General features: G+C 45.0%; 1 protein-coding gene across 12 annotated transcripts in view; it reads left to right on the top strand.

The window, feature by feature from the left end:
• Positions 1 to 8,168, top strand: part of LOC120426896 (uncharacterized) — a 67,349-nt gene extending 59,181 nt beyond the window's left edge. For all 12 annotated transcript variants that reach the window (XM_039591701.2, XM_052708531.1, XM_052708530.1 and 9 more), the window contains one exon: positions 2,074 to 8,168. In XM_039591701.2, coding sequence (XP_039447635.1) covers positions 2,074 to 6,559 — 4,486 coding nt within the window. In that variant the 3' untranslated portion in view covers positions 6,560 to 8,168. The remainder of the gene's footprint in view (positions 1 to 2,073) is intronic.
• Positions 8,169 to 10,453: the final 2,285 nt, after the last annotated feature.

The following is a 10,453-nucleotide window of genomic DNA, read 5'->3' on the forward strand; positions in this document are numbered from 1 at the left end:
AAATGGTTTTTATTTGTATTTTTTTATTTGACTGAAATTTTGTGATTGTCTCCACTATGATTAACCAAAACAGTAATTTTGTCACATTTATTCATTCATACAAGTCTTCATATAAAGTTGAAACCTGTCCGAATTTAGGAAACAAACACTCAAGTTTTTATTTAAAAAATAACAAATTTCCCCAACTTTTTAGATATTCTGACAGCAGGGTGGCCACTCAAGTCGGGAAATCGGGAAAGTCGGGAAAAAGTCTGGAATTCCCCAAAATCCGCTAAAAATCGGGAAAAAGTCGGGAATTTATGATTTTTTGTCAAAAAGTCGGGAAAAGTAGGGAATTCCAAGCATCCTTGCTTGAAAATTAATTTTAACTCTTGAATAATTTTGTAATATTTTGTACAATTTTCAATTCTCAATTCTGCTTTAGTAACTAACTTTAAATTTAAGGTTCTTTTCACTATTTCAATATATTTGAGTATCGAAAAGCTGTTTAAGGCATTCAAAATCTTAATAAATATTGGATGCAGTTGACACAGATTTTCATAATATTTTTTATGAATCAAATGATCTCTATTAATTTCTGTTTATCAACAAGAGGTAAAGTTAATGAAAAACTAAATAAAAATAGTCTAATGCCCAGCTTAGAGTTATGATTCTATTTTATTTTGTCACATAGATTGAATATTTAAAAAAGATTCCAACTTGAGTTTTTTTTTGTAAATATTTTTAATTGTTTATTTTTTCCAAATGTTGCCCTTGAACTTTTTTTGTGAGTATGGGTAAATTACCTTCTAGAGATAAAGCTTGATTTTCAGCTTTCGGAAAACTTAAATATCGAATAAAATCCAAAATTGAAAAACTTTTTTTCGTTTTGAAAACATAAAGAAAATGTTAACCTGGCAAAAAAATAATCCAAGAAATTTTGAGTTATTGCAAAATTGTTTAAAAATTTGTCTCTTCAAACATTTTTCTTAAAATAAGTGGGAAAAATAGGAATGAAATTTTAAATTCAGTTATCTTTAACTTTTTGCCATTTCCATTTGAAACGAAGTATTCAAAACTATACGTTTGCCAATTTAAAAAATAACATGAAAGTTATAAGTATTGTTGAACTTTCGATTTTTTTTCAAGGACTAATTGTTTGTGTTTCTACTCTGAATCATAATAATGAATTTCCATTTTTGAAGTATTTTTTTTATTTGTTGTTCAGTTTCTGTGTTTACAAAAATTGCCAATAGTTGGATTTTTTAAAATCAATTTAGATTTTTTTTCGGTGGTTGATATTGACTTTTCTTATAGAGAGTTTTTTGTTTGAAATCATTCTTTAGATAAGAAATGCCTATTTGAGTTTTCTGGAAAAGTCTGGAAAAAGTCGGGAATTTGAAAATGGGATTTGAGTGGTCACCCTGTTAATAATATTCTTATCTGGAAAATAACGAATTTAAAAAAAGCTGAATTACATTGTTGATACATTTTTGAAAAGTCAGCTTGAAAATATGTTTTTTTTTCTAAAGATATGAGAACATTTTACATTCTCCGGAGCCTTTGGTACGGTATGTCCACGCATCATCCCTTCCCTGTAGATTCTGAAAAATGTGATCCGTTCCCAGAATCCTCTCTGGGGTTAATGCAACGCAGTAGGCTTGCCCACTTCGAGTGTAATACAGCACGATGAAGCTCGAATGTACTACAATCATTGAAAATCTGATCAATAGTTTTCAAGATATCTTCAATTGTAAATTCCATTTGATATCGAACAAAAAAAATTCTAGTGCATTTGCGATACCTGCAAAAAAAAAAAAAAATACTGTTATGACTTGGTGACAGAGAGTCGATTTAATTTTGAATACTTTTTTAAATTTTGAAACTTTTTTTTCTGAGTAATCTGATCATAACCTACAACTTTTTTGTTAGATGGAGTATTCAATGTTGCAAAATGTGTTCTTTGGACGTTAGCAATCGATGGACAAAGTTTCATCCAGCTAAAAAAAAAAAAACAAAAATGATTTCCAAAAACGCTGAAAATTGCTCTGCCAAGAAATTGATTTTAATCGTCGCTTCTCTTTCTCATTCCAGTTACGGCCTGCCCAAGGTCAACATGGCGGACATGCTCAAGAGTCCGATGGACCTGAGCGAGGTGCAGGACTTTTCGATCGGCAAAAAACAACGCGGCGATGGCAGCCGAAGCGGTCTGAGCAACACCAGCATCAGCCTTTCGAGTGCGCACGGGGGTAGTTCCTCGATGCCGTCCCCGTCGGCGGCAGTGGCTGCGGCCGCCGCTGCTGGCAAGGGCAAACTCAACGACATGCTGTCCAAGCTGATGAAGAAGAACAACGTGAGCGTACCGATCGAGGAGCCACCGCTGGGCAAGGAGAAAAAGCGCCGAAAGTTGGACGAAATTGTGCTGGGGCTTTCCGCGGCCAAGGAGCAAAAGACCATCTTTGGAGATCCGACGCCGCCCGGTGGAAGCTTCTCCGGCAGCTCGATGAAGAAACCGCAGATTCCACCGTCGGTTTCCGTTACGCCGGCGTCGGCGCCGACTTCGGCAAGTCAGCAGCCGCCACAAAAACCGTTCACAATTACGGTCACGAGCGTTCCGGGTACTTCGAAGGGTGGCCAGGGATCGTCTAGCTCCTCAAACTCAAACAGTGGACTGGCTGCTCTGCAGAACATGTCCGGTGGTATGGGAGCACTCTCGACCAAGGATAGTTTGAACGCGCTCTTTGCCCAAGCAGCTCAGGCCGAACAACAAGCTTTCCTGAAGCAGCAACAGAAACTGATCCAATCGCTGCCGGCAAATTCACCGCAACGCAAGGCTTACGAAGTCATGTTTGCCGAGATGAAACAAGCGGCAGATTTGAGCTCCAAACTGGGCCAGTACGGATCGGCGGCTCACGACGCCAAGGTCAACAAGTGGCTGGCCGAGCAGACCGCTGCTCTGACGGAACACGCCATGGGAATGGACTATCTGTCGCGGTCCTCCCGACGATCTTCATCGTCCGCTTCCCAATCGCAAGCAACAACACCAACTTCATCACGATCTACGAGAAACACCAACGCGAGCATCCAACAACAACACCATCACGCTCAGCAACAACAACAACAACAGCAACAACAGCACCAGCAGCAGCAACAGCAGCAACAACAGCAACAAAGTGATGCCGGCAATCCGATGGCGTTCAACTGGAAGAACCTAACCGGAGAAGAGTACGTCTCGGTCATCAACAAAATCAACGGCAAACGCCTAACTGGAAACAAGGCGCCACAGCTGAAACGCCTCACCCAGTGGCTCGAAGACAATCCGGCGTACGAAATCGACCCCAAGTGGGCGGAATCAATAACCCTACCACCAACCGGACCCATTTCTCACCCGAAGCAGTCTTCGTCCGACTCGGCCAGTCCATCGGCGAAGCAAATGCGATCGTCCTCGTCCGCGTCCTCAATGGCACAGGCACAGGCGGCTGCCTCCAGCAATCAGTACGGTTCAAGCAGTGGCAATCAACAGTCGTCTTCGTCGTCGTCAACGCCGTCGAAGAAGCACGGAAGCAGCGCTAGTAGTAGCAGTAATGCGGCCGCCGCGGCCAACATGCAGTTTGCTGGGCTGGCCGGTCTGAATGCGAACCTGTTGTCGAGTATTCCTGGGTTGGGCAACTTTGACCCCAAGTCGAATCCATTCGGCAATCTGATGCCGTTTGGAGGAATGCCTGGCCTCGCTGGGTTGGCCGGACTGGGCAACTTGAACAACATGAATCTCTTTGCCAGTTTGGCTGGGCTGCCGGGTCTGTCCGGCATGGACGCACAAAGTTTGGCCACGATGATGGCTGCAGCTGGGCTGGATCCGGCAACGGCTCTTGCCGCGGCAACCGGTGGGACTCCAACGAAGAGTGGTGGCAGCAGCAGAAGCAAGTCTAACAAATCTTCGAATGACCAGAGCAGTTCGTCGTCACAGCAGAGCTCAAGCAAAGCAGCTGCAGCGGCTGCGGCAGCTGCTGCCAATAGCCAGTTCCCGTTCTTCTTCCCCAATCCGAGTTTGCTGTACACGCCCCTCGGACTGGGAGGGCTAAACCCGTACGGAATGCCACTCGGAACTAGCGGAGTCACGACGAGTACATCATCCTCAACGACGACCTCGCGCCAATCTCAGTCGAAGCAAAGTAACAGCTCTCGTGGAATGAGCGGTGGAGGCTCTCAACAGTCGGCATCGTCCCCAAGTAGCAAATCCAGCCGTAGTTCCAGTCTGACCAGCCAACAAGCGGCCGCGGCGCAACAAGCCGCACTGGAAGCTGCCCAGTTGCAGCAGTTGCTTTTGCCGCACGATAAGCATCTGCTGGATTCGCTTACGCGATCGGCCGGACTTGACATTACGCAAAGTTCTCGAGGAGGCGGTAGCAGTTCGAGTGCTTCGGATAAGCGAGCCCGTGAAAGTGCGGCCGCTCAACAGGCCAACAAGCAAGCTCTGGAGAAGTTGGAACGTGAGCGGAGGAAAATCTTGGAAACGCTCTCCCAGGGAGCCTTCCCGTCGGATTTGGCAGCGATGCAAGCTTTTGCCACGGGCAAAATGCCTGGTTCATCATCGTCATCTTCCGGTCACGGATCGTCGTCAAAGAGTAGCAGTAGTAGTAGTGCGGCGGCGGCAGCAGCTGCAGCTGCAGCGGCAATGAGTGCTAAAGATCTACAATTGCCACTACCACCAGAGTTTTCACAAGCGCTGTTTGCGGAGATGGCGGCCCAGGCATTGTCCGCGAGTGGCGTGTCTGGCTCCGGATCGTCATCAAAATCGTCGTCGTCGAAATCTCGCGACCAAGGACTCAAGGAAGCGTTCGAACAGCTGAGCAAGAACCCGATCGAGCTGTTGGCTCGTAGCCTGGGCGTTGGACCGGCGATTTCGCTGATCCCAACGTCATCTTCATCCACATCAACGTCAACATCGGACAGCAAGCGATCGTCGTCTTCGTCCTCGCGGCAGCACGACCTTCAGCAACAACAGGCCGCCCAACTGCAGCATCATTTGTCCAAATTGGACCCGAAGACGATCATGATGGGTGCCGCGGCTTCGCAGGAAGAAATGAAGAGTCCAAGGACCAGGTCCTCAACCGATTCGATTCCTAGCTTGGACAAGGTCACGCTAACTCCAGTGGCAGCGGCCAGCATAGCTGCTTCGTTGCCCTCGCAGACCACAATCTCGCTAGCGTCGCCCGTCGGAATGCCATCCGGCGGTGGAAGTGGCGGAGCGGGTTCGTTGAATCTGAGTGCCAAGAGTCCTGCAGCGTTGTCGACCTCGTCGGCGAGCAGTGAGCGAGAGCATCGCGATCGGGAACGCGAGCGTAGTGAGCGGACGGAACGACACGAACGAGCCGAGCGAAGTGAGCGAAGTCTACGGTCCACTGATATGGCTGCAGATTTGAGTCGGGGTTCGTCGTCCAGTTCGGGAGCTGGTGCCACTGTCACGGCGGTGCCGATTCCTGCGACGCCACAAAACCTGTCTGCGACGACGCCTTCGGCAAGTTCGGCAGGGCCGGCCGCTTCGGTGACCGTTGTGGACGCGGCACACAACGCAGAAATGGACCTGGAAGATTTGATAGCACCTTCGAAGTTGTCAAAGTCTGGAAATGTACTGAACGACGAAGACGATCCGCAGAAGCAGATCATGATTCTGAAGCAAAAGCAGAAACTGCTTCAGCAAGAACAAATGAAGAAACTCCAGGAAGCTCAGGATGCCCAAAGGCACATTGAGCAGCAACGGATAGCGGAGCAGAAAAAGCTCGCTGAAGAACAACAACTGCAGCAACAGCAGCAACAACAACTGGAACATGAGCAGGAGCAAGCGCACGCTCGTGAGCTGCGACACAAGCGTCGCAGGGAACGGGAAGAATCTGAGCGTGAGTTGAAACGACAAGAGCTGGAACGAGCGGCAGCTCTGAGTGAGGACGTTGCAGCTCAGCATCTTCAGCTGGATCACCATCCTGCGGAGGAGGCACCAAGGCTGGAAGAGTCCGCACCCGCCCATGAAATGGACACCCACGATCAACAGGAATTGCCATCGGACCTGCGCCAACAAGACGAGCTGGATCGACACGAGCGTCGATCGTCGTCCCGAAGGCGAAGCCTACACTCGTCCGAACCACCATCCCAACCCGACGAAATCGGCAGCGGTGGAAACAAGTCGGACCTGGAGAAAACTCCGGAAATGCATCACCCACCGTCGCGCAAGTCGACCCGCTCCAGCACGGACGCGGCCAACTCGTCCGGCGGAGAGTCGAGCAGTGCTCAACCAACGACCCCCTCGGGGCCCGGTGGCCGAAGGGCGACCCGCTCCAAGCGACGACGCAGCGGAGATGAATCCGAGGCGGCGCTGGGCGTTCCGGAGCGAAAGCGTGAGTTGCGATCGAGCGCGGGACGACAAGCGGCGGCCGCAGCGGCACGAATGGCCGCAGAAGCAAAGGCAGCCCGGGCAGCTGCGGCAGCGGCCGCCGCAGCCCAGTCCGCCGAGGGAGGTTCGCTCAACCTGAGTAAGGATCAGCCGCAGGACCACTCCGACAAGGAGGACCAGCAACCTATATGACTAAAAATGAGTAAATGACGCTTATAATTTTAGGTTGAGAAGTTTTTTGATTCTGTGTAAAAGTTGATATTAGGCGAAGAAAGTTTTTGTTTTTGTTTTGTCGTGTAGAAAGTGACACAGTGAGAAAGAAACACGAACATTTGTAATTTATTAATATTAGTCTCGATAGAGAGAGCGAGAGGGCAGAACAGCAGAGTGAGTGCGCGATGTAAAATCTATAGGTTTAGGGTTTAGAAATTTCGGACGGAACGGCATTGCTGTAGCTGCTGAAGCCGTGTCCGACGGGATAGAGATTACGGAAAGGTGTCTGCGCGGAAGAGCTGCTTAAGAGCGTGATCTTAAATATTACGCTGTGCAATATTTTGTGGGGGATTGCGCTCTCGACCGGGCTCTTTTGCCACACGCTGGCTGTTGTTGTGGGCTATTCGCGTTGGTCCGTGCTTCAGCAGCTGCCAGTGCCGACGACGAGTCTTATCAAGCAAACAGATCTACACTAAAAAAGCTGTTATATGTGTACTATAATTCTTGTCTTAGTAGTGTGTAAGTTTAGATCGCGCTAAATCACTGCAGGAAAGAGGTTCCGCTAGCTACCAACATCAAGCGTTCTGTGTAGTGTGTACTATTATCAAAATTAGTAGCAACTGCAAGTTGAGAGAACTGACAAGTGATTCACTCGCGCCCTATGCAAATAAAAACAAGTAGCAAACCCTATAAATATACTTTTAGAACAAAAAATAAGTATAAGGCTTAACTGATGTAGCATCTAGAGAAAAGGAAAAAAAAAACAAAAACAACACTAAGATATCTAATTTATTCTCAGTTTCGTCGCCACAAAACAAACCTGTAAATAGTAAATAAATAAACAAGCTATTTTAAATTGTAGACAAAAAAAACACACACACTCACATCAATGTAAAAATCGACTAATCTCGATGGAAGAAACTAAAAAACGTCTTCACTCAAGTTCATGTGAAGAAAAATAAAAATCATTAAAATTATTAAAAAAACAAACCAACAAACAAAAACTCACTATCACAATTCATTATTTCGCATTTATTCACTACGGGAAGCGAGAAAACTACAAAAAATAGCTGTGCTTGTAAAAAAAATGGGGCAAAAATCGGCTGTTGAGTGCGCGCTGCTGCTGCACGTGCATAATTTGTGGGAATTTCTACCGAAAGCTGGCGAAAAGGGCAACAGGGAGGTCAGATTCGCGTCGTCCTTTCATTCTGGTTGCTGCTGCGGAAGGGTTGCGTGAATTGGCTTTCTCTCCTCAAAGCTTCACAACGTGTAGAAATCAAAGGAAAGAAAAAACAACCTAGCTTGCAGAGTTTCACGAAACAACACGAAATAGACTGAATATTACAAACAAAAAAGAGAAAGAGCGGGGAAATCAACTTTGGTGGGGAAACTGGCGCGCTTCAGCGCGATCCTAATTTGAAGTATTCGTGAAAAGAGGGGAAGCGCTGATTCGAAGTGTGTATCGTGTAAATTTGTTATTTTTTAAAATAAAATTAGTACTCATTCTTCAAACTCACAAGGATAACACAAGAAACTGTGCTGAAAAAGCTGCTCATCCCCTCTCAGAATTTCCTCATCACAAAACACACACACACCACAACAGTTTCCACACGTGGCTATTTGCAATTTGACTTATTCGTGCAGAAGATTTCGAATGTGAGGGAAATAGTAAAGTGCGAAGGTCATGGTCAGGACAAAGCGCGCGCGCCGTCGCTCTCTGGAGCTCTAGGAGGTACGAAGAGTCGGTCGGGTTTGTCACATCCTGTCAGAAGCGCGTGGAAAATAGAAGAAAGAAGAAAAATAACAGAAAAACCGGAAAATAAAGCCGATGCAAAAAAGTGAAACCTAGAACCTAGTAGTAATTTATCTCCAATATTGAAAATTAAAGTTTACAAAAGTATAAAAAATATAAGCTCTAGCAAGAAAAAAAACACGTGACAATTATAAAATACATACAAAAAATCTGCAAAAAAAAGTAATATAAAATAATGAAAATTCATGAAGTTGTACTTCTTTGCATGGTCGTTGATTGAATCCGAAATTCCACCACTTATCGTGAAGAATGCTTTCCAGGTGAATGTCGTTAGGGACCATCCATAAACCACGTGGACACTTTTTTTTAAAGAAATTTCAGACCTCGTTTCCCCACCCTCATGAGGACAATCTTTTTTTATATGGACCGTGGACAATCGAAGCTGCTGAGGAGCGGCCGTGGCTGACTGGTTACGGTGTTCGCTTTGTAAGCGAATGGTTCTGGGTTCGATTCCCATCTGCTCCCAACGAGAAAGTTAAGGACACATGAATTTGAAATGATGAATATGAACGAAAAATCAAATCGCTCGAGGCGGGGTTCGATCCTCCGTCCTTTGGATTGGTAAGCAAAAATGCTAACCACTAGGCCATGACGACTTGGTGAGCGTGGACTGGAATTAGGAATACTGTTACAGAGAGCGAGTTGTGGCGCTATAACCACGGCAAATAGAGTCCAGGGCATTAGTGGAAATACAATGTCCCATCCCAGAGGGTCCCGGAGTACCAAACCTTCTTAGCATGGTGCTCCCAACGAATACAACCAAATCACGGAGCGTATGGTGGTGTGTCCCCACGCTTCTTCCTCCCCTGTCGATTCAGAATTGTGTTGTTGTTCGAACACTCAGTGCTCAAACTCAACCCAATTACGAGTCATCTCTGCGATACGGCTTTACGCAGTAGGCCTGGCCGGTTTAACGCTTGTGATGTTTCAATGCATTCTAATGCAATGGCACACTACAAATGTTAATAAATGACAAGAAGAGTGCTAGGCGTCATCTAACCTAAGGCACTCTCCAGGATCCCTTCGAAAGATTGGCTGCGCTAGGGTCTGATTAGATTAGATTAGATTAGATGGACCGTGGACAATCGAAGTTGACAGTGACCCCTGAACCCTTGCCAACGAGGCTAAGTTATCAATCCAAGGGGATATTTTTTTTAAATCGTATTATCGACATTTTTTTCATAAAATTATTTTTATTAGCCGAAGGGGACGGCGCTGGGACCTGGTTAGGACCGAGTCGGCTTTTCTAATAACATTTTTCTTAGCGCTAAGAGTAATTACAGAGGATCTTGTGTGTAAATGTAAGTGGAAGATATGTATCAATCTGTCAAGTTCAGAAATTTCCACCTTTTTGACTTTAAAGTTTTTCCATATATTTTGATGGAGGCGCACGATCATTCATAAAGCATCGTTTTAGGTGAAGATTCAAAAAGTATCACGCGCCTCCTTTGAAATAAATGGCAAAATTCAAAATTTGAACAAATCAAAAATCCCTAGGTAAAATCTTTTCTAGGTTACGGATATTTTGAATTTGAAAGGACTCTCTAGGCGTCCTTCCGACGAAGAACATTTTTAGGTACATTGATTTGCAATAATCTTATTCAGCCATGGCGTGTATGTCATAGTGTTATATGGCAGAGAATTAAAAAAAATATTTTTGAGAACCTTTTGAAAAGATTTTTATTCGGTCGTATTGTGGCTTCCATCTTGGATTTTTGGATTGTTTCAAAGAAAGCTAAAAATCTGGTATATACTAATGTAATTTAGAGCAAGAGTCTCTTGACACATATTCTTTCCCATCGATTTTCAACGACTTTTTTTCTGAAGAAAAATACTTTAATTAAACAATATATCTTTAAAAAAGTTGCTTTACATAATTTAAATATTTTGTCGGAACCCACAAAATGTCAGGAAAGAGCCCTTCTTTCATGGTGCCAAATATCAGACATGCTATTTTTTTATATCTTAAGTACGTCATCGTGACGATAACTCATTTTGAAAATCTTTTTTAAATTTACTTAATCCAACCATATGATGTTGAATTTTCAAAGCTTTAACTA

Source organism: Culex pipiens, chromosome 2 (genome assembly GCF_016801865.2).
Source record: "Culex pipiens pallens isolate TS chromosome 2, TS_CPP_V2, whole genome shotgun sequence".
Classification (NCBI taxonomy): domain Eukaryota; kingdom Metazoa; phylum Arthropoda; class Insecta; order Diptera; family Culicidae; genus Culex; species Culex pipiens.